The sequence below is a fragment of the Oryctolagus cuniculus genome, chromosome 10, assembly GCF_964237555.1.
Source record: "Oryctolagus cuniculus chromosome 10, mOryCun1.1, whole genome shotgun sequence".
Taxonomy (NCBI): Eukaryota; Metazoa; Chordata; class Mammalia; order Lagomorpha; family Leporidae; genus Oryctolagus; species Oryctolagus cuniculus.
Genome location: NC_091441.1, coordinates 87,713,799 through 87,738,623, shown reverse-complemented (window position 1 = coordinate 87,738,623; position 24,825 = coordinate 87,713,799). Strand labels below are relative to the sequence as shown.

Here is a 24,825-nt window from a genome sequence, read left to right as displayed (position 1 = left end):
CATGGCCAGGACCACACCTAGAAAGTGAAACACATGCTTTTCTCTGTCATGTGACCTCTTAAACTCCGGGGTTTCTGACTGAGGTGTGTGATTAATTCTGTACTCGAGCAAAATTCTGGTCCCTGCTCGCTCCCAGCTTGTTTTCTCTGTTCCACAGCACAATACGATTGCTCTTAGTACTGCCGAGCGCAAGCGCTGGCTACCAAGTCAAATAATCTGGGTCTGAGATCAGATATTCAAGAGGATGGGGGATGAGCATTTGGCTTAGTTGCTACAATGCTGGTTAAAATTCCTGCGTCTCATGATACAGTGCTTGCATTGGAGTCTCCCGCTGCTCCTGACTCCAGCCTCCTGCTATTGAAGACCCAGGGAGGCAGCAGTGGCAGTTCAAGTGATTAGGTCCCTGCCATCCCATGTGAGACTTGGCTTGACTTCCCAGCTCCAGGCTTTGGCCTGGCCCTCCCCCAGCCATTGCACACATTTGGGGAGTGAACTAGCAGATGGGGGCTTCTCTCTCTCTTCTCTGTCTCTCTTTCTCTCTCTCTCTCTCTCTCTCTCTCTCTCCCCCTCTCTCTTTTGAAAAAATTTCAAGATGAATCTGAATAGACATTGACCAAGCAACTGATTGGCTGCTTTTGGGTCACGTGTCTATCCTTGAATAAGTCATCAGAGGTGTTGGATGCTGCCCATCTGGGAGTATATGAAGCAGGTGGTGACACAGGAGAGGTGCTTTATATCTGTCCAAACGATAGGTGCTGTGGGGCTAGCCTTATTTGGCCCATTGCATTAGGCAGTTATTTTACCATGAGAAGGAAGGACTGGCAATTTGATTTCTGAACACGATCTGCCAGCCTTAAAAAGAAAATAAAGAGAAAAATGAGTTTTCTTCCTAATGGTGAGGCCAACATTGTTTTTTTTTTTTTTTTTTAAGCTAAAATAAGCTTGCAAGCCAAGTTTTTCTACCTGCAAGTTAAACAGGAGGAATCTTGTTTTTGTTTCGAGGGACTCCTTTCATCCCTTAAGAAAAATACTTTGAAAGGTTTGAGGTAATGAGGTTAAGAAATATAGGGGCTTGGCCACTTTTTTTGTAGGGTATCAAGTGGAGCTAAAGGGAGAAGGTGGTAGTTGGTTAGCTGGGGAGGAATCTGAAACGTTAACACTTAGTAGGTTCTATGGCATCTCCAGAATTTTAGTGGCTTCAAACAGAAGGCAGAGTTTGGAGTTTGGATGTCTTAGCAAGCGTTTGTCAGTTGGAAGCATTTTGACATTTGGTAACGGGATCCCTTAGAGAGTGCTTAGTTAGTACCTGCTTATGCTCCTGATCACTGCCACCAGTACACTCAAACAGAAGAAATAATGGAAGAGTTTTCCTTGGCTTCCAATATATGATTTCTGTGTAGATAATTGTGTTGCAAAGAAATAGAGAAGAAATTAATCATATTTGCTTTCAACTTTCTTTGCAATAATCCATCTCCAGATAACACTCTACTATTTATCAAACACTGCTTCATACCTCTGTTCCTCCCAAGGGAGGAAAACAGCTCATGTTCTTATGGCCAAACTGGATCCTGACTGGCTAGATTTGCAGAGGTCATAGCTGTGTCAGCCCTTGGAAGGGAAAGCATTAGCTATTCAAGTATTATCGCTCCAGACCTTCCCCCCATGACCCTGCCAACATTCTTTCTGAAGCCAGCACAGAGTGTTCATTTCAGAAAAGTGAACAATTTGGAAAAGCCAAGTAGACAGGAATTCTACGTCTGCTTCTATCAGAAAGAAAAACATTCCCAGGCCTTCAGTCTTCTACTTCTCTCAGGTGTCTGTCTCTCCCCCCCCCCCCTTTTCCTTCTCATCCAGTGTGGGTGCCTGCAAAGGATAAAAATAAGAACACGTTCATCCCAAAATATAGGAATTAACAAAAACTGTCAACTTGAATGATGTGGGTTTCTTTGAAGCCTCAGAGAGTACATTTGAGTAACCATGCATTTTCCTCTTGTGAATTTAGTTGATCATTCAAACCAGCCCTGTAAATAGACAGCTCTGTCTCTGGCTTGTGTGATGATCTAGATCAAAATACAGTGTTGCAGGAGATCCCCTGTCAGCTGGGTTGACCAGTAGTCAGTATGACTCCACAAGACAAAAACCTTGCCGGGACCTTGTTCCTCAAACAGAATGGTGGCAGTCTCATTCCTGCAGTGGGAGGTTGAAGGAGTGGTTACCTGAATTGTGTTCATAATCAGTCAGTGAAGATGGTTAGGTAGGAAAGCAGTGTATGAGGTTCCTTTTATTCCGGGACAGTGGTTCTCAAATGATGATTCTTTGCCCATTGGCAACCATCCTAATGGTCCCTACCCAGGACTGTTTGCCTTCCAACAGTTAAAATATGGTGCTGCCTGTAATTTTCCCCAACACAAATTTTTTTAGGTGCTTCTTGGGGATGCTATCAAAAAGGCAGTAAATAAGTCTAACGTGTTTGCCTTTGGATGTTTAATTTTCTTTTCTCATAGTAAGCAGGAAGGCGTAGGGAAGATTTATTTGCATGACCCTTTTAAAACCCAAGTTATCTCTGTCATAAAGAGCTAAGCCACTCTTTGGAGTCAAGACCAAGGGCTTTGGAAGCAGACTGCATGGAGTCCGTTCCTGGCTCCATACTTTGTTCAAATTACTCAGCTTCTCTACCACTTGGCTTCTTGGTTTTCCCATGAGTAAAATTGTGATGGTAACAATTTCTACCTCATAGAGTCGTCATAAAGATTAAATAATACTAAGTGAGTTTAATCCTAGACTAGTGCCTTGCACCAGGAAGTGCTAAAGAGATCATTAGTGGGGCTGGCACTGTAGTGTAGTAGGTTAGCCTCTGCCTGAAGTGCCAGCATCCTATATGGGCACCTGTTTGTGTTCCGGCGGCTCCTCTTCCGATCCAGCTCTATGCTGTGGCTTTGGAAAGCAGTAGAAGATGGCCCAAGTCCTTGGGCACCTGCACCCATATGGGAGACCTGGAAGAAGCTCCTGGCTCCTGACTTCAGATTGGCTCAGCTCCAGCTATAGCAGGCATCTGGGGAGTGCACCAGCGGATGGGATATATCTCTCTATCTATGTATCTATGTATCTACCTATCTATCTATCTATCTATCTATCTATCTATCTATCTCAGTCTCTCCCTCTCTCTGTAACTCTGCCTCTCAAATAAATAATAAATCATTAAAAAACAAAAAGAAAGAAAGATCGTTAGTTGGGTTTTTTGTTGTTGTTGCTGCTGCTGCTGTTCCTAAATAATCACCAAGCCTCTAGGGCAGTAGTGTTCAGTAGAAATAAAGCATGCTGTGTAATTCATTTAAAATTCTCTAGCAGTCACATTTTTAAAAGATTTATTTATTTATTTGAAATTCAGAGTGTGAGAGAGAGAGAGAGAAAGAGAAAGAGAAAGAGAAAGAGAAAGAGAAAGGTATCTTCTGTCTAATAATTTACTTCCCAAATGGTTCCAACAGCCAGGTTGGGCCTGGCTAAGCCAGGCTGAAGCCTGGAACCAGGAATTTCATCCTGGTCTCCTACAGGGGTGGTAGGGACCCAAGTACCTGGACCATCATACACAACCATCCAGAACATTATCAGGAATTCAGATAAGAAACAGAGCAGCCAGGACTCACGGAGTCATGGAGTGTCAGTTCGGTCCGTGAACTGACACTCTGATAGAGGATGCCAGTATTGCAAGCAGTAGCCAGTAGGTTAACCCACTGTACCAAAACACTAGCCCCAGTAGTCATGTTTTTTTCAAATGTTAATAGAAACAGATGAAATTAACTTTAACAATATAGCTTATTTAACCCAACATAACCAAGATATTACCATTTCATTGTAGAGGCTAGCCACTTTTTGAATGGAATAGCTATATGAGGCTACTGGTTCTCCAGCTCTAAGATTTATCTCAAGGCCACAACAACTAGTCAGTCTCTTAATGCAGAAAATTTCTCTTTCAACACAACACTGTGTGCTGTGCAGTGCGTGTGAATAAGAAGTTTTTACATGGTTGTGTTAATCAGCTTTTCATTACTATAATGAAATATTTAGGGCATCCAATGTTAAGAATAGAAAGGCTTTTTGTAACTCACTGTTTTGGGGAATCAAGTCCAAAATCAGGAAGCCCCTTTGATTTGACCTCTGCTAAGGACAGCACATGGCAATGTCAGTGGCAGAGAAAGGATCAGATAGTGAGCCAGGAATCAGAGAGAGAGATGGGCTGAAACTCAGGGTTTTGTAACAATGCTCTCACGAGAAGTGTCTTCCTTCGGCGTGTGGTCCAGTGACCTCAGGACCCCCTCGCGGCTCCCCATCCCCCATAGTGCCTTTAACAAGGCTTTCACACCTGGGCCTGTCGGGCACATTCAGTGTCCCAAATAACACCCAAGCCATAGCAGTGTGGGGTGAAGATACCATCCTTCGTCCAGAAGAGAGCACTTTCTTTGTTCACTGTGATTATTAGGGTCCTTTCTTTGTGTAGAAAGCCTTTCTATCAGTCCCTTCATGCAAAACTGCCTGTAGCTGCAGCACAGACGATGCCCTGCATGTATATTAGTTCCATAACTACAATGTCTGAAGATGATCTTCTTGGGAAGGACAAGGTTTATTTCAGCTTCTAATTTGGAGATTACCATTCATGATCAGGTGGCCCCTTACTCCAGCGTTTGTGGAGGCTGATTATGGTGGGTACCCAGGCACAGTCACACAGGGTGAGCCAGGAAGCACAGAGAGAGAACTGAACAGAATACGAATTCAAATAAATCAAACCTCTCTCCAAAACCACCCTCCAAGGGCACCCCTGAAGTGACCCAACGACCTCCCATGGGCCCTATCAGACACCATCGTTAGATCAAATCTCTACCCTTAATCCATCAGCCATTAACATTAAGACATCAGAGTTTCTGCATGAGTTTTTGGAAGTAAATCATCCTCAGCCCCAAATTGCTAGTTATTCTCCGATTTTATTTTTGCAGCAGTGGTTCAGTAGTACTTTGGATGCTCCCAGCTATTGGGAATTTAATATTCTACCATCCTTGTGTCATTTAATAATGAGGCAACAAAAGAGGGCCTGCCCTTTGATCTCTCAAATGTATGGTAAAGCCTAAGTGTGTCCGTGAACTCGGGGGGGGGGGGGGGCATTGCAGTCCCTAATGCTTATCGTTGGATATCTTACTATGCTAATAGTAGACTCTAGTTTTGTTTAATTCCAATTATATACCCATCCCGTTTTATTTTACTTGTTTAAAGATTTTATTTATTTATTTGAGAAACAGTTACAGACAGAGAGAGGGAGAGACAGAGAAACAGGTCTTCCATCTGCTGGTTCACTCCTCAAATGGCAGTATCGGCCAGAGCTGGACCGATCTGAAGCCAGGAGCCAGGAGCTTCTTCCAGGTCTCCCACGTGGGTGCAGGGGCCCAAGCACTTGGGCTGTCTTCCACTACTTTCCCAGGGAAATTGCAGGGAGCTGGATAGAAATGGAGTAGCCGGGACTTGAACCAGTGCCCGTATGGGCTGCTGGCGCTGCAGGAGAAGGCTTAACCTACTATGCCACAGCACAGGCCCCCTTTTTCTTTTTTCTTTTTTAATGTTTTATACCTTTCCCTTCAAATAGTGTGCCTATTGGCCCTTCAGTGGTTCATGATTATATTACTTTTGTTTTTTTCTCAATTCCTCCCTTCGGCCACAACAGTCTGCTCCCTACATCTTGTAAACCAGAGTTCTCTCCACATATGAATGGCATGAATAGATTTCAACTTTCCTTTGATTTGAAACGGCAGATTAAAAACTAATTATTCCCTGTAATACTTTTATGATAAAAACTAAGTTGAACTGATTTATGTGTACTTCCTGCCAACACATTTGCAATTCAAGGTTAAAAATTGTTCTTGAAAGAGTACCAGTTAAAATGCAGTTACAACTCCCTCAGCAGGGATAAAAGAAAGAAATGTTTTACACCTTCCCTTCAAAAGTTAAAAAGTCAATTTAATATGCTAGAAATAAAAGCTTTCATCTATTTTCACTAAATAATAAAGACTTCATTAATTGTATTAAAGGAAAGATAAATCCAAGTGTGTTTAGTACCCAACTCTGGAAACAGATAAGGTGAATAACAGCAAATGCCCTGCAGGGCAGTGGAAGTGTTTTCTCTTGGTGCCCACCATCTTGTTTCACACTTCCTGGTTCTTCCTGTGTTGGGCCATCCATAGTTTTTTCAAAATACAAATAGATTTATGTTGCAAGTGCAGGTTGCCTTATGTGGAACGGCCTGGGGGTCAGCTAAAGGAATCTTCTATCACCACATGCAGTGTGTGCACTGCAGTGTTGCTCTTCAGTGGCTAACTGAGAGCCTGTTACGCACATAGCATGGAGTGGCTGACAGCATAGAAAACATAATCCCACCCATTTAGGTTTCTGTTTTATTAAAAAAAATTATCTATTCGAAAGGCAGAGTGACAGGGGAAGAGACAAGGAAAGAAAGAGATCTTCCATCTCCCGGTTCTCTCCCCAAATGGCCACAACAGTCTTGTCTGGGCCCAGCCAAAATCAAGAGCCTGAAACTCCATCTAGATCTCCAACATGGGGCCCAAGAACTTGGGCCATCATCTGCTGCTTTCTCAGGCACATTAGCAGGGAGTAGTCTGGACTCAGATCGGCACTCTGATATTGGATACCAGCATTGCAAGTGGCGGCTTAACTCACTGCACCATAATACTGGCCCATATTCTGGGTGTCTAATCCTCAACTTCACCTCTTACTTCCAGTGGGACCTTGGACACATTACTTAATATGTCTAAGTCCGGTTTCCTTTTTATTTAATAATACTAATACAAATACTATTATTTGTAATAATAGTACCACCAACCTTTTGGGATTTCTGTGAGCCTTAAGTAGGAAAAAAGCACATACCAACCACTCTTTGCACAATAATAAGCACTACATAACTATTGGCTGCTGGTGTTAATGACAGAATAATGATGTCATTAGTAATGCTACTTTAATGGTACTATTTTAAGTTGGAAGGAAGTTGGAAACCAAAATGATTTCTGTATATTGCCTAGCAAATTATGTGGCACATAGTAGGTTGATAAATATGTTATAAGGATGGAAAGCAGTTAGAGCATTTTATAGCTGTTGTCAGCCTAGAGTATAACCATAGTTACCAGTCCTCGTAAAATACTAACATTAGTAGCAGTAATACTTATGGAACATCTACTGTGTGCCAGGAATTATTCCAAACACTCCACATAGAATAACTCAATGAATAGTTCCAAAAACCATACAAAGTAGACAATGCTGTTATCTCGGTTGTAAAAAGAAGGGCAGAGGAAGATTAAATAGTTTAACCCAAATCACACATTTCACAGATAGTGTTTTAAAATGGAATTTTGAAACCAGGCAGCAAGAGTAAGAGTTTTCAAGTGGGAGAAGTAGCCACAGACCATTTGAACCCTACAGTTAAGGGTGGGAGGCTGTTGAAAGGTGTTGAACAGACACGTGGAATAATCTTGTTTACATTAAAAAAGTTTTTAAGAGACAGATGGAGGAACCAAGAGAGAGAGAAAGCAAGCTTCCATCTGCTGGCTCGCTTCTCAGAATTCCCACAAGGGCCCCAGCTGGGCCAAGACCAAAGCCAGGGACTAGGAAGTCACTCCTGGTCTCCCACATGGGTGTCAGGGACCCAACCACTTGAACTGTCATCTGTTTATTCCCCAGCTGTGCAGTAGCCAGGAAGCTGAACTCTAAAATGGGGCCAACACTTGAACCCAGGCTGTTCAATATGGGAGTTGGGTGTCTTGACTGCCAAGCCAACCACCACTCCTGTGTACATGTTAAAAAGATTAGTATATAATTGTTAACCAGGTCTAGAACAGTAGGACAGAATAAGCACCATACACGTGGACTGGTGAGAGGTCCAGAGAGACACACCTGTGTCTATACAGCTGATTTTATGGCCCTCGCATCACTCAGCACTGCCATGATATACAACTCTAGGGGATACTTTCTCATTATGCTCTTATGGCATCTTGAAATAAAGCAAAATGGAGGGCTAAGGCAAGAGTGAGGATCCAGGGGCTGGCGCTGTGGCACAGTGGGTTAGCCACTGTCTGCAATGCCAGCATCCCTTATGGGCTCCAGGTTGAATCTCGGCTGTTGTGCTTCTGATCCAGCTCTCTGCTAATGCACCTGGGAAAGCAGTGGAAGATGACCCAAGTCCTTGAGTTCCTGCACCCATGTGGGAGACCTGGATGAAGCTCCTGGCTCCTGGCTCCTGGCTCCTGGCTTCTGGCTTCTGGCTTCTGGCTTCTGGCTTCTGGCTGTGGCCTGGCCCAGCCATTTGCGGAGTGAACCAGCAGATGGAAGATCTCTCTCTTTCTCTCTGTCTCTGTCTCTGTCTCTGTAACTCTTGAGTGAGGATCATCCAGGGACAACCTGTAGCAGCTGTGTCATGATGCATTGGTATTTTTGTAGCCCACATGACCAGTACTTACCTGCCCATGTGAACAGCATAGACTTCCCAGCTCTCCAAGAATCATGGAGGTTTCCACTCAGTTGGCCAAGCATGCCATTTACCATAAAGACAGGCCAGTGGTGTTTCTCAGTTGGCCTAGAGGAGTGACAGGGTTTTCATGAATGCTGCCAACCTCCTGAAGGACATTCGATGGTCTGCTTAGCTGGCCCTCCTGCTTGAGCTCTTTTGTAGGACTGTCAAGCGAAACTGTGGTCCAGCTGACAACGTAATATCATTCAGATCACTGGCTCACTCTCAGAACCATCACATCCCTCCTGACGAATCTTTGGACAAGCTGAGTTAATGACAAGGAAGCAGCCTCAGCATTTAAGCCATAGCACATCATTAATCTGTAAGGGCAATTTAAGCAAAAGCATTTTTGTGTTAAATTCAGAACCTGCCTTTTTGTTTTTTACAGTTATATGATTAATTCTTTTCTGAGACATCAGAAATAAACTGTCTTAGGAGAAGAAACGCTGGCTGTGAGAAAAGCAAGCTTCTACAGAATAAACAAACCTAAGAGGCAGGGTTGCTGAGAGGGCTCCCAGACCATGCTTCTGTGGCTTCGGAGAAATGAAATTCTTTTGGGACAGTTTGCCATCTCTTCCAGAAAATTTCCTGTCAAACTTACTGTTTGGCAACCCAGTCCATTTTAAAAAAAAATCACCCTGAAGTTAAGAAAATCCTCCTTCTATTCAGCTCATGTCTTTAGAGCTATAATTCAAACCAATCTCCTTTTCTTTGGCCTTCTTGGGATTGCAAGGGAACTGGTCAGCATTTCCACATACAAGGGCCTTTCATCAAATTACTCCTTATTCTCCTTTCTTCGGGCTAACAGTTCCGCTTCCTGTAACCTTTAGTTGCAGGATTTATTCCCCAACCTTTTAATAATTTTGATTGGTCTTTCCCTGGATTGTCTCCAGAGGGCTTTTGTGAATTCCTGTCATATAAATTTCTTTTTCACTTTATTTGAAAGGCAGGGAAACAGAGAGGGAGAGAGAGACAATGGTCTTCCATCTGCTGGTTCACTCCCCAAAAGCCTGCAACAGCCAAGGCTGGTCCAGGTCAAAGCTAGGAGCCAGGAACACCATCTGTGACTCCCTCCAGGTCTCTGATGGAGGTGACAGAGGTACACGTAGTTGATTGATCACCTGCTACCTTCCTAGAGTCTACATCAGCAGGAAGCTGGATTGGAAGGGGAGTAGCTGGCACCATAAACCAGGCACTCCAATATGGGATGTAGTAGTCCCAAGCGGCAGCTTAAGCCACCACGCCATACACCCACCACTTGTCATATAATCTTAAGAAGCTATTTTCTCTCAGAAAATCCAAAACCTGCTGTCATGTGCTGATGCATCCAGTTCTGATTTTGGTAGTGCTCTCGAGTGGGGGCACATCACTGGATTGAGGTGATTGTCGGCATCTTTAGTTGCTTGTATCTCCGTGAGTCTCATGTGGACAGTATAGCAGTCCAAGTTTCTGTCATTTATTGCCTTCCTCTATTTATTATAAATAAAGAAAAAATAGCAGAAGGAAGAATGGGAAGGGAGACAAATTCTAAATAGAGAAATGGTGAATTTGTCAGAGGACAGAAGTGACTCATGGGGAATTGGATCACACAGGCTTAAGGGACCATTTTTGATTTCACGCCGCTTGAGAATCCATCTCTGGGTCTATGAGGCTGGTGAGAAGGCAGAAACATCTCCTGGCTTATTATCACTGGACATGAGCAGTAGAATTGGAGGGGAGATGGGATGGAAGGTGAATCCATACACTTAAATGATTTTTTTGGCCAAAATCACCTTGTAAATTCATCACATTCTCATGCAAAGAAAGGGAGTTTGACATTGTTCAGAAGGAGCTCATTTTCTGTGTCATTCTTGAGACTGCTTGAAAACCAGTGGGGCTCTAGGCTTCAAGATGACCCCCGGCCGGCGCCGCGGCTCACTAGGCTAATCCTCCACCTTGCGGCGCCAGCACACCGGGTTCTAGTCCCAGTCGGGGCACCGGATTCTGTCCCTGTTGCTTCTCTTCCAGGCCAGCTCTCTGCTGTGGCCCAGGAGTGCAGTGGAGGATGGCCCAAGTCTACTTGGGCCCTGCACCCCATGGGAGACCAGGAGAAGCACCTGGCTCCTGCCATCGGATCAGCGCGGTGCGCCGGCCGCAGCGCGCCAACCTTGGCGGCCATTGGAGGGTGAACCAACGGCAAAAGGAAGACCTTTCTCTCTGTCTCTCTCTCTCTCACTGTCCACTCTGCCTGTCAAAAAAAAAAAAAAAAAAAAAAAAAAAGATGACCCCCCAGAAGTTACACAAATCCAGGTGGTGATTGTGTGTTCATTGTATACGTGAGTGTTAGCCGCCTCCTGGGTTTCACAAGCCTACAGCAGCCACTGTGTGCCTGCTTAGCATCTCTTCTTAACATCATCCCTCCTGCCACCCCCTCCTCCAGAAAGCATCCTGACCCAAGTCACACTGGAGGAGCCACGTGGGAAGGAAATGCTTCTTTTTGTTTTTCTTTTCTTTGTTCCAGTTTGTCCCCTACCTCCAAGAGTTAGTATTTTTTGGCAATGGACAGTTAAATTACAACCCATTTCTTTGGTACCCTAGAGTCCCTCAAGTATAAATTTTTTAAAGATTAGAACAAGGAAGTTCCCCCCAAAGAATCTCTTTTGGTAGTACAAGGATGATCTTATGTTAGATTTTTTTATTTCCTCTGCATTTCTGTAATGTTTAGTCAGCAATTTGGAAAAAGATTTGTTTCTTTGAAAGGCAGAGTTGGAGAGAGAGAGAGAGAGAAAGTCCTCCATCCAGTGGTTCACTCCCCAAATGACCACAACAGCTGTAGCTGACCCATGTGGATGGCAGGGACTCAAGCCCATGAGCCATCTTCTGCTGTTTTCCTGGGCACATTATCTGGGAAAGAAGAGGAGAGGTTAAGACTTAAACTGGGATGCCTACGTAGAAGGTGGCAGCTCAACTCACTGTGCCACCATGCTAGCCCCCTGGTCAGCAATTGTTGTGGAAGATCTTCCTTAATAATATTAATAATGGTGGTAGCTGTTAATCTTTACTGTGAGTTTACTGCTTGCTACATAATTTAATTTTAATCCTTTCAACAGCTTTGTAAGAGAGGTGCTACTATGACATGTTTTCCAGGAGAAGAAACTTGAGTTACAGAAAGCTTGAGAAGTTTGTCCGTGATCACCCATCTGTTAAATGTTGAACTTGGGCAGTTTCATTTGTCCATGCATTGAGCACTTAGCTTTTGCTGAGCTTGATCCTTAGACTATCAGACGCAGTGCTTGTTAAATAAGAACTTAATCACTAAAATTTTATTTTGTGCTAGGAACTGTTTGCAGCAGTGTGTGTAAGTTAAGTATTTTGTCAGTGTTGAGCGTAGACAAAACTCCTGTTGGGTAGATCTTGTCATGAGGATCACATTTTACTGAGGAGGAATTAAGTGGCTTCCTCAGGGTCACAGAGTCAGGAGGGCGAGGGATGGAGCTAGAATCCACACCAAGGCAGGGAGGAGTTATCGTCGTAGCTCAAACATTAGGACCACTGATAGTTCCTTCCATGCAGTAGGCAGCATTCTTCCTAACATCTGCACCAGGAAGGAGCTTCAGCCCAGCCCTACCCTGACTCTCTGCTCCTTCCCCTAATACTGCAGGGCCTGGGGTGGAGGCCCAGCACTGAGAGGGGAGCTCTCGCCTGAGACTCAGCTCTCCATACACATGAAGTGTTTTCCTACTTCGCTGGCTGGACAGAAGTCGCAGCTAGATAAGCACGTTGGCAGTGATGGCAGCAGGCACCCTCGCGTCCTGCTGGCTGGATCAGCCTTGGCATCAGCATCGGGCACTTCCTCCCATTTTTGTGCTTTTATCGCATACACCCCTGTCTGCCTGGAACCCCGCAGCTTTGCTAATGGACCTGCTTTTGTTTTCTTCCCCTCTCTCTGGTTCTCTGTCCAGCTCGAAGCTTTTTATTCCATCTTCACCACGGAGCAGCAGGACCACGTGAAGTCGGTGGAATATCTGAGAAACAACTTTCGACCACAGCAGGGTCTCCACGACAGGGTGGTGTCCAAGTCCGCAGTCCGGGACGCCTGGAACCATGACATGGCAGACTTCCTCGACAACCCCCTGGGGACCGAAGCCTCTAAAGGTATTCTTGGATTAAATGCCCTGGCCCGAAGCAAGATGCCTTATCGGAAATCACTTTAAATGAAAGGCAGTTCAAAGCCAGCCAAGAATTGGAACTTGGTGTTAAGAGCATATGTTTCTCTGCTGAAAGAAACCTGTCTGGATTACAAATTGAGGCAGTCATGGGACTAGCTAGGAGGAAATAGAAATGTTCAGAATTGCCCTTTTCACTAGTACCAGATCAGTCATTCCCTCTGTAACTTCAAAACTAACTAGCAATGCCTAAGAGAGCTCAAGGCAAAGTGCCTTGCTCTGTAACTCTCCCTGCTGAGGTTGGTAGGTTATGTCTGAAGTCACGCGTGGTGATGATTTGGAGTTGCACTGTACATAGCTGGGAGCTCCTACTCCAGATCCCCTCCCCCCATGGAAATCACTCGCATTTGTCACCTGTTATTGAACGCTTTAATTCCTATCTGATAAACATGAATTCACCGTTTTCAGGCATCTTGATCTTTTCTGCTTCTATTTTCTCATATGAAAGGAAGATGTATTTCTCTCCCAGCAAACTAGAAAGTCTCATTCTGTCCTTACGTGCATCCTGGTGTGGAGCTCTGGGATTTGTCATGGTTGTGGCACGGAGCTCAGACAACGTCTGGAGAATTGAGGTTGGTCCAGGCTCTAGCCCTTGAAAGGGAGGAAGGAGAAACAAGGAACCTCCTTAGGGTGCCAAGAGATGGTTATTTCCCAATCAGGGATGTTCCTTCTTCAAAACTCAGCTTGGGTAAAATGGAAAGAGATTGTGTTACTTGTCTACACTGGAAGTAGGCTATTATTTTTGTGTTCAGAATTCTATGGGAAGGCTTCCTTTCTATAGGACCTTTGCTCCAGCCCCATCAAAAAGGGCCAATTTACTGCCCCAGGAATGTTTTGGCTACTTGAAGAATGAGGTTATATTCCATCAGTCAGCTGCATTGACGTGCTATGTAATAAGAGGGAGCCCATTTTTCCGGGCTCAAGGATCCAAAAAGGTGCTGAAGGAAGAGGAAAGGGAGTTTGAGGATGTGGTCATTTCCTTCCCGTCTGTGATTCTGTTGGAGAACACTGAGTAGAAGGTCGTTTGGCCACGTTCTCTGTAGAAATACTTGAGATCCAAGTTATTTGGGTCTGACACCTTTTCCAAGGCAACATTCATTGAGAACAGTGGGAGAATTAGCAACTCACAAACCTATAAAATATCTCGGGTTGGGCTAGCACAGAAGGCCTCACCTGGACTAATATTCTTAACCTAGCTAAAAATAAATACCAAAACTCAGGGGCTTTCTCTCAAGAGAACTTGCTTGGGAAAAAGCAAGGAGCATGGGGTGGACTATTTTATGCGAGGTGGGATGTGGAGGGCATGTGAGGGTGAGGAATTTATATCACAGGTAAGCATAAGACTTGGTAGCTCAGAATTGCTGAGATTATGACAGTGAGGAGCTCTTTCTTGAAAAATGGGCTGAGCACGTGATAGATACATCAGCTGTGTAGAGGAAATATATGGCCTTTATTATCTGAGAAAGTTGGAACAGATAATGGTTTTTGTTGCATTAAATTGTCAAAGTGGGCAAGATCTTGCACTGAGCAGACTCTGAATTTGACCAGAGTTAGGGATCCGTCCTTCATATGGGTAATCACTTCTTCATTTCGTGAGGTTGTCCCAGTTATCACAGTGTCCAGTGCTGACTCTTTTTTTATGTCTTATGTATTTGTTTTGCTTCAAAGAAGCATTTTCTCTATCATTAATAATAATGATGATGATGATAATGCATTTATTTTCTAAAATGTTGCATTAATATAAAGAAAACAGATCTTATGCATTCTATAGGTGCATTTCCAAGAAGAAAACCACACTTTCCTCTCTCCCTGTTCCCCCCATCCTCAATCTTCCTCCCTTCCCTCTCTTCATCAGTTTTTGCAAATATATAATTTCAATCCACCCCGTATTCACAGGCTTAATTTGCCTCTAGTCATAATATTCAACAAGTAAGAAGTAGGAAGACCACAGTTCCACAGGGGTATACACAGAAGAGCTGAACACAGCAATCATATCCTAAAATGACTATTTCGTTTTTATAAATTTTTTTGGTATTCTATATTAACTACCACATGTCAGAAAAAATATATGATAATTGTCTTTTTGAGACTGGCTTATTTCACTAAGCATAATGGTTTCCAGTTGCATCAATTTTGTTGCAAAAGACAGGACTTCATTCTTTTTATGGCTGAGGTGCTATTCCATAGTGTATATATAAGATATTTTCTTTATCCAGTCATCAGTTAATGGACATCTGGGTTAATTCCATATCTTAGCTATTGTGAATTGAGCTGCATTAAATATAGGGGTACAAGTAACTCATGTGCTGATTGCTGATTATATTTTGTTTGTGTAAATTCTCAAGAGTGGGATAGCTGGGTCATATGATAGATCTGTTTTCAGATCTCTGAGGAATCTTCATACTGTCTTCCATAATGGTTGCACTAGTTTACATTTCCAATAACACTGCATTACAGTACCTTTTCTCCTGCATCCTCACCAGCATTTATTATTTTTTGATTTTTGGATGATAGCCATGCTAACTGGAGTGAGATGATACATCATTGTGGTTTTTATTTCCATTTTTCTGATGACTAGTGATCCTGAGCATTTTTTCATGTGTCTGTTGGCCATTTGTATTTCATCCTTTGCGAATTACCTGTTCATGCCCTTTACCCATGTCTTAACTGGATTGTTTGTTTTGTTGTTGATAAGTTTCTTGAGTTCTTTGTAGATCCTGGATATTAATCCTTTATCAGTTGCGTAGTTTGCAAATATTTTCTCTCATTTTGTTGATTGCCTCTTCACTTTGTTGAGTGCTTCCTTTGCAGTGCCGAAGCTTCTTAACTTGATGTAATCCAATTTGTTTGGTTTTATCTTTATTGCTTGTGGCTCTGGGGTCTTTTCCAAGTAGTCTTTGCCTAAACCAACATCTTGCAGAGTTTCCCTTATGTTTCCTCTAGTAATTTGATTGTAACAGGTCATAGATTTAGGTCCTTGATCCATATGGAGCTGACTTTTGTATAAGGTGTAAAGTAGGGATTTTGTTTTGTAATTCTACACTTAGGTCGTTTTCCCCCAGTGCTGACTTTTAAGATGTGGGAACATTAGCAAGTTTCCTGATGTTCCTAGAAGCAGACTCTGACATATATATATAGATGCAGCCCTACTTGTCTTTTTTCATTTTTGTTTTAGAGACAAAGAAAGTAAGAGCTAGTGAGAAAGGGAAAGAGCTCCCATTCACTGGTTCACTCTCAAAATACCTGTGATGGCTGAAGTGGGGAGCCAGAAGCACAATGCAATTACTTGACCCAGTGCTGCTACTTACCAGGGTTTACATTAGCAAGAACCTGGAGTCTATAGCCAGAGTGAGGAACTGAAGCCAATGTGGCACATGGACATGTTAACGCCTGCTCTGTGTGTGTGCGTTTGCATGTGCGTGTGTGTCTTTATTTGGAAGGCAAAGTGAAAGAGAGAGATCTTCTATCCACTGTTTCACTCTTCAAATGGCCACAACAGCAGGGGCTAGGCCAGGCCAAAGCCAGGAACCTGGAACTCCATATGGAACCTGGAACACCCACTCAGGTGGGTGGCGGGATCCCAAAGTACTTGAGCTATCTTCTGCTTCTTTCCAAGGCCCTCTAGCAGGGAACTGGATTGGAAGCAGGATAGCCAGGATTCAAAGAAGTGCTTTGATACTGCATCCCATATCAAAGCAGTGGCTTCACCCACTACACCACCAACTGGCCCAAATCTGTGTTTTTAATATTGTAGAATAGTGAAAATTTTCACTAATCCTCTGTGAGGATCTGATCACTGAGTCTGAAGAATAAACTACTAGCAGACAGATTAACAGGGGGAAAGTTGTTTGAGTTTTATTATGTACACAAGAGTATCACATGAAAGAAAAGTGAGTATATAATACTCAGAGAGATCTAGAACTTCATATATCCTCTTTGTAGGGGAGAAATGAGGGGAGTTAGTAACTTAGTGGGAAGTAACTGATCTGGAGAAAAGATGAGTGGATCCTCTGAAGATTAGGTGATGCATGTGACAGAGTTGGGCTGACATGGTGAAAACATCTACTCTTGTCTCCTGTGATCCAAGTTAATCTTACTGGTTGGTGAACTTCCCAGAGAGGGAATTCATGAAAATTGAGTTTCTTTTGCAGGCTCTGTCTTCAGGCAGGTAAGGAGGACCCAGAGAAAGTCCTCACTAGGATTGGTTGTACAGCCTAGGAGTTAAGGTTTCGGTATCCCATATCAGAGTGCCTGGGTTCAGTTCCCAGCTCTGATCCTGACTCTAGGCTCCTGCCTATTTAGACCGTGGGAGGCAGCAATGATAGCTCAAGTAGTTGGATAGATGACAGACATCTAATAAAATATATATGATAGATAGACAGCTGCATAGGTGGAGCCCCTCACCATGTTTGCTTTTCCCTAATCGCCTTTGGTTTAAAGTTTGAAACAGCCTGTGTTGTCAGTATATTTCCTGAATCCTTCAACATACTGTGAGAGTGTCTACTACATGTATACTACTGTATACATGTATACTACGTGTAAATATGCATGTAGTATATGCAGAGCTCCCACCGTCTGCCTTTGCAGGAAGCTAGAGTCAGGAGCCGGATGCAGGCATCAAACCCAGGCACTCCAATATGAGAGCAGGTGTCTTAACTAGGATCTTAACTGCTAGGCCAAATGCCTATGCCAACTTAGTAGTTAGTTCCTTTTTCCACTAACTTTCTGAACCTCACACTTTCAGGCTTGCTTAGATATTACCAGTGAGTTTCCCAGAGTGAGTGTACATAAATAACCTCTTACACTTCTGCCTACAAGGCAGGACAGCTTCCTGTTTTCACAGCCTTATGTTCTAAGGTATAATTTACATAACATAAAATTCAACTATTGTAAATGGACAACTTAACAATTTTTGTTAAGTTGATAGTCGTGCAGTCATTACCAGTTTCATCACCACAGAGATGCCCATTGACAGTCAACTCTTTCTTGTGCCCTCAGCCCCAGGCAGCCTCTAATCTGCTTTGTCTTTCATTTGCTGTTACGATCTTTGGATTTATCCATGCACTGCATGTATCAGTAGGTCATTCCTTTTTATTGCGGAATAGTATCCCTATGCATTTTTCTAATAGCAGTTTTATTGAGATATAATTCTCATACTGTAAAGTTCACTCTGTTTAAGCATACACATCACTGGTTTTTAGTATATTCACAAAACTGTGCTGCTGTCACCACTGCATACTTCCAATAACATTTTCATCACCCCAGAAAGGAACTTTGTACCCATTAACACTCACTCATAATTTTCTGTCTCTTCCTCTCTACTTACAGGCAACCGTGAATGGATATTTAATCTCTGTAGATTGGTCTGTTCTGGACATTTCATATAAATAGATCATATAATAGGTGGTTTTTTGTCTATAGCTTCCTTCACTTTGCATAATATGTTCAATATCCATCTGTGCTGGTGCATATATCTAAAGTTCATTCCATTTTATGACCAAATAATACAGCACTGTGTGGATATACCATATTTTATTTCTCCATTTATCAATTTATAGGCAGTTTTTCTTCACTTTTTGGCTGTTACGAATGATGCTGCTCTGAGCATTCATGTTCAGATTTTTTTATGGATATATGTTTTCTTTTAAATGTAAGCCTGGGAGTAGAATTGCCGAGTCATATGGTACCTCTCTGCGGTTACAGTTTTCAGGAAATGCCAAGCTCTTTGAAAGCAATAGCGCCAGTTTACATTCCCACCCACAGTATACAACGGTTCTGGTTTCTCCACATCCTCACCGACACTTGTTATTATGCATCTCTTTTATTTTATCCATCCTAATGATATGAAGTAGCTTCTCTTTGCAATTTTCATTCTGTTTTGCTCACAACTAAGAGTGTTCCTATTTGTGTTTCAATATACTCCTTCCTTTCCCCCAAGAAAACTTAGGTAATTCAGTAGTGCTCCAAGTCAAAAGCCAGTCATAGATGCTAACAGTCATCAGACAGTCTGAAGGGCTTAGGCTATTGACCTCAGAACTATAAGCGGCAGGCAGCCAATGTCGTGGAAGAATCTTTTGCGTGTCTGCAGTCTGCTGGGAAGAAAGGCTTTTAGAAGACAAAGGTTGTATTCCATAATCTGCAAGTAATTCTGAAAGAACAAAGCCTGATTGATTAGCTTTCTCTATCTGATCATTATTGGAGGATCTCAACGCCCAGGAGAGCTGTTGATGTTTTGTGTATCTATTGGGCTATTGTCACAAAAGAAAGAAGAATAAATTAATTATGTAATACAAGAGTCATTAAACTTTTCTGGTTAAGCGCCAGATAGTAAATCTTTGTGGCTTGGCGGGCCAGGTGGTTTCTGTAACGACTATTCTACTCTGCCGTTGTAGCATGAAGGCAGCCACAGACAGTATGAAAATGAATGGATTTAGAAAACGTCTTCCAGTAAAAGTTCATTTACAGAAACAGGTGGCAGACCTAATGTGGCCTGGAAACCATGATTTATTGACCCTGCTTTAAGGGATGTCTAAAGCCAAGATGGAGAAAGCCTAGGCTAGTTTTAAGGTAATTATTTTCTGTGTTAAAGGTGATAATGGCCATGACTGTGAATGGGTTGGTCCCAGCATTCCATTGTACTGCAGGACCTAGGACTAACCTGTGATTTATTAACTTGCTAACCAACCCCTGACCAATTCATGCCAATGCCTGGTCATCATTCACAACACAGACGTAACCAGGGCCTCACTTGATTGAGTATGGCCCCGCCTCCCTGTTCCTCTGACTGTGATCATGAATGAACTACAGCAGTGCTCCGGTGGGTGCCTGACTCAGTGCTCCTCACCCTGCCTTCTGTCAGGGCGATTGGATGTACTGGAAAGGAGAAAAGGAATCCAGCCTCTGAGAGCCAAGCACAGAGCATGGAGATGTAAAACACAAAAGGAAAGGAGGGTGGGGTGGGGAAGGGATCTTCATACTGTTCTGTTGCTGAGGGAAGACTTACAAGGGGTCTCATCCATAAAAAACAGAAAGCTTTAGTTCCAGTAAATGGAAACAATATTTAGGCTTGGTGGATCATTCAAGGGACATCCAATTCGCCGCTCTGCCTTTTGTCAGTAAATAACTTGGACAGACTTTAGGATTTAATGGGCTGTCATTTCAGTTATGCTGTAACACATCCCGGGCACAAGGAAGAGCACTCCATGATTAAGTGCTGAATACTGTCTATTGTGAAGACTTTTGGAACAGGGAACAGAGAAAAATAACTTCCCTTCCAACAACATGAAACATATGGTTTATTAATTTAACAAAACCTGTTCAAATCGCAGTGGAATCAAAACCACTTGATCTGATAATTTGATTTGATGGCTTAATTAAAGTGACACTGTATAATGTCATAAAAGCAGAGGAAACTGAGAGGACATGGGCTGCCTGTGTACCCTGCAGTCTCCATGCCTGTGACCTGATTTTTGGGGAATGGCTTCTGCTTCTATTGATGGATGGGATCTGTTTTCAGCTCCATTTTCAATGCTAAAGATTGCTTCCTGTTTCAGTTCAAGGCAGTTTTAAAGGACATACGCCACTGTGTGAGAATGCTTAAATATCTAGCATATTTTAAATCAGAAGACATTGAGTAAGAACATCACTTTTTCCACCTAAATTAGCAAACAAAGAAGTAGATCTCGGATTGCTTTCGAAAAGAATTTGACATTGAAATCATGGTTTTCTGCTATTTTTGGAGAAAATATTAATGTTGTTCTATTTTCAGTTTAATCATTTCTACTCAGTAGATTAATGAGCTTGAATTACTTTATCTTATTAAAAGAAGCTCTGATATGACACTTAATTCTTTGTAGGCAGTTGCCCTCCCAGACACTCTTCCAAAAAGTTACGTTGTTAGTGCAGAAACTTTCACAGGAAGGTGCCCAGGAAAACACAGATTTTAGGAAGCGCCTTTGGAGCACTGGTTGATTGTGATGAAGTTGATGTTTTGTAGGCTTTTAATAGAATATCATCTTGGTCCATTTTCTGTTGCTCTCACACAGTACCTGAGACTGGGTGTAAAGAAAAGAGATATGTTTACCCCAAATTTCTGGAGGCTGGGAAGGCACTGGCACCTGTTGGCTTCTGGTGAGGGCCTCCTGCTGCTTCATGCATGGCAGAAATACCAGCAAATATGGGTGTACAGAGAGAGGGACATGGTTGACCCGCTTTCTAAGAACTGGTCCATTCTCGTGGAACTGCTTGAATCCCTTCATGAGGGTGAAGGCCCCCACGACCCAGTTACCTCTTAGAGCTCCTGCCATTACTCAGCCTGTTGTCCTGCAGAGCAGGCCTCAGCATGAGTTTTGGTAGAGACAAACCACAGCGAGCATTCATGATGTTGCTTCAGCTTTTGTACGCAGTATGTGGCTTGTCACGTCTCAGATGTCTTCGCCTGCCCTTGAGAAGCTTATCGACTCCAGGAGCTGTGCCCCAAGCACATATGGTTTAAAAAGCCACCACAAGCTTTTTTGGGTGCCAGATGCCATGGTAGTTTCTTCCATTCATCCATGTTCTATTTAAGCTTTGGAACAACTTCACTTTTCATTTGTCAGAAGTTTGTTGAGCATCTCCTGTGAACAGATTCTAGGTGTTGAAAACAAGGGTGAACAAGGGAGATGGATCTGTCATGGAGTTTACATTCTAGAGAAGAGAAGTAAATAAACAGGTTCACCAAAGATAAGGCTTCAGTATTGTTCTGAAGGAAATGAAGGTAATTTGTGTGCTAAGAGGGCTGGAGTTGGGGAGTTGGGGAGGGTCTTCCTTGGATGGGCAGGTGGTGATAGGAGCCCTCTCTGCAGAGACCTGGGGAGGAAGATTATTTGCAAAGACCCTGGGGCATGGGAGCTAGCTTGGAGTAGGATTAACAAAGGGAAAGCAAAAGACTGGCTGGTTGGGCCAGGGTCAAGTCTGCCTGAGACTTAGCAAGAACAGATAACAAGTTGAGGGTGTGCTTTTACAGCAGGGGAGGCCTTTGGGGGATTTTCAGCACAGATGTGCAGTGTGAAAACAGGTGTGAACAGGTGCCTCCCATGGTGCACATTAACAGGAAGTTGGATCAGAAGCAGAGGCAGGGCTGTATCCGATGTGCTGCAACATGAGGCACAGGCTTCCCAAGGGTCATCTTTACTGCTACAGCAAATGCCCACCCTACCTCTCTGTTGCAGAGTGATTGGGTAGCTTGAATACAACAGTTAGACTACTGCTTCCCTGAATGAACTGTATCAGGAACTCTTACCTGCCTAAAAGGAATCACTGGACTCAGCCTTTATCTGCTTGGCTTCATCTGTTTGGCCAGATTCTCTTAGGTGCTCAAGGAGCAGCCTGTTGCAGCCTTGACCATGGGGTCAGTCCCTGGGAGGACTGGTGCACCCACTTGATCTGGAACTTGAGGCCTTCTCTGCAGAGGATCTTTTTTTTTTTTTTTCCAAAAAATATTTATTTATTTTATTTGGAAGTCAGAGTTACACAGAGAGAGGAGAGGCAGAAAGAGAGAGAGAAGTCCTCTATCCAATGGTTCACTCCCCAGTTAACTCCAAGGGCCGGAGCTGCACCGATCCAAAGCCAGGAGTCAGGAGCTAATTCCGGGTCTCGCACACGGGTGCAGGGGCTCATGGACTTGGGCCATCGGCCCCACTCCTTTCCCAGGCCATAACAGAGAGCTGGATCAGAAGAGGAGCAGCTGGGTCTCAAACTGGTGCCCTCGTGGGTTGCCGGCGCTTCAGGCCAGGGTGTTAATGCGCTGCGCCACAGTGCTGGCCCCAGCAGAGGATCTTGTGTATCCTTGAATCAGCAAGGCCTGCAGTAGTACAGAGCACATAATAGGTGCACAGTCATTCAACGAATGATGAGCCAAAGCAGTGTTAGAATATAGACTTGGAGGTCAAGCAAACCTGCACTCAATGCCTAGGCCACCCACTTACTCCACTATGACCTTGTTAACATCTATGCCGCTGTTCCCTTGTCTCTAAAATAGAATAATTATGCACATCCCTCCCTGGCCTATGGCCTTTTAAGTGAGACAAGCTATGGAACAGATAGTACATGGTCAGAGACATGGTGCATACTCCACAAACAGTCGTACTTTCTGGGACAGTGATGGCTGTTTTGAGTGCTCAGGCCCACCTTTTCTATGTGATCTTATCTTTGGAGGTCACATATCAGAATAAGGGGGCCATGCTTCCTGGTAGACATAAGAAACCTTTCCAGGGACTGGCATAGTGGCATAGTGGTTAAAGCTGCCACCTGTGATGCAGGCATCCCATGTGGGTGCCAGTTCAGGTCCTGGCTGCTCCACTTCCAATCCAGGTTCCCGCTAGTGCACCTGGGAAAGCTGTGATGGATGACCCAAGTGTGTGGGTCCTTGTACCCACAAGACACCCAAACGAAGCTCCCAGATCCTGGTTTCAGATCGGCCCAGCCCTGGACATTGCCACCATTTGAAGAGTGAACCAGCAGGTGGAAGTGCTCGGTCTCTCTCTCTCTCCCCTCTCTCCCCTCTCTGTAACTCTGTCTTTCAAATAAAAAAAAATCTTAGAAGAAGAAGAACAAGAAACAAAACCTTTCCAGTGAAATCCACATGCCTTAACATGGTCCACAGTTTAAGCCCTGCCTCCTTCCCCACCCCCATGCTGTATGTCACTTCCCTGGGCATCCGCTGCTTCAGTCCTCCAGTCCCAGCAGACTGGTCCCTCCCCTGACTGCCTTGGCCCAGTACTTGTGTCGGGGTAGCAGCACCTTTCCTGGAGAGCACTTTTCCCAGTTGGAATATTTTTGCTCCATCAGCTCCTTGCGGGTAAGATTGTTCTCTTTTATTTTGGAAAGAGGAAATGAAGATCACTGTTGACTCCTTAGTAAGTTTTAGACGGGATGAGAGGATGAGTGGGTGTGTGCATGCATGGCTAGGTGCTTAGATAGATGTGTGGATGGATGAGAGGAAGGAAGAAAGGAGGGAGGGAGGGAGGGAGGAAGGAAGGTAGGTAGGTAGGTTAGGTGGGTGGATGGATGCATGGTTGGATGAGAGGCTAGGAGGATGGAGGGAGGGATGGATGGTTAGGTGGGTGGATGCATGTGAGGTTAGGAGGATAGGGGGAGGGAGGGAGAATAGGAAGGAAGGAAGGAAGGGAAGATTAAGCTAATTCATACTTGTTACCCAGGAATAAAATATCTTTGCCACAAGAATCAGCACTGCTGAGGCATTTACAGTCCAGCCCAGGCTGGTACACTCTGGGGGAGCATAGTCAGGCCTATAGAATAGGATTCCGTGCCACACCCAGTACCTGACATCCCATGCCTCCTGGGGTTTGTGAAGCCATCTTCCACTTTGACTAAGAGCCACCTGCAGTAGAAACAGTAATTTTTAAAACAGTCATGGACAGAGGGCTTTCCTCTCTGTCCCAAGGAAAAGCCCAAGGCAAAGAATGGTGTCATTTAATGGGGAAGGTACTGATGTCGGGATATAGTCAGGCAGCCCTGCCACCAGGCCTTAGGAGCTCTTGGGCTGATCTTGGCACCATACGCAGGGGTTGTCCAACGTTTTCACACTCTATAAATATTACCTAATTACTGAATCCCCTCTGTCTTCAGGCAGGTAGGCAGGGTTTGATCTTCAAGGCCAACTTAGCAACCCTCCTACGGCTCCTGCTTTTCTTTGCTCCCTGGAAACATCTTCTCTGTAATTGGGTTTGCTTGTGTGGGCACTGTGGTGCTTGTGAATACAGCCTGGAAATGAAGACAGCCCCACAGCATCTGTCCTCCCTGAGTAGCACACTCCTCCTTTCTCCCTAGCTGCTGTTCACCACCCATTGCAGCGTGGGCCTCTGAGATGTTTGCGTGCATCTCCTGGGAGCCAGGGTTAGGAACCTAGTTGAAAGCCAGACCGTTTATCTTCCAACCAGTTAGCCTCAAACAAACATGGGTTGGCTGAGGTTGTCCTTCTTCCCATGTCTGTCTGGGAGTTTGGACTGAACCCTGGCTTTTTCGCGGCATGAGAAACAGTCTCTGCCTCCCTGTGCCCCCAGA

At 44.0% G+C, this 24,825-nt stretch overlaps 1 protein-coding gene across 4 annotated transcripts in view; it reads left to right on the top strand.

The window, feature by feature from the left end:
• PTPRG (protein tyrosine phosphatase receptor type G) overlaps positions 1 to 24,825 on the top strand; it is a 774,814-nt gene that overhangs the window by 624,681 nt on the left and 125,308 nt on the right. For all 4 annotated transcript variants that reach the window (XM_051852247.2, XM_008260863.4, XM_008260864.4 and 1 more), the window contains exon 8: positions 12,499 to 12,691. In XM_051852247.2, coding sequence (XP_051708207.1) covers positions 12,499 to 12,691 — 193 coding nt within the window. The remainder of the gene's footprint in view (positions 1 to 12,498; positions 12,692 to 24,825) is intronic.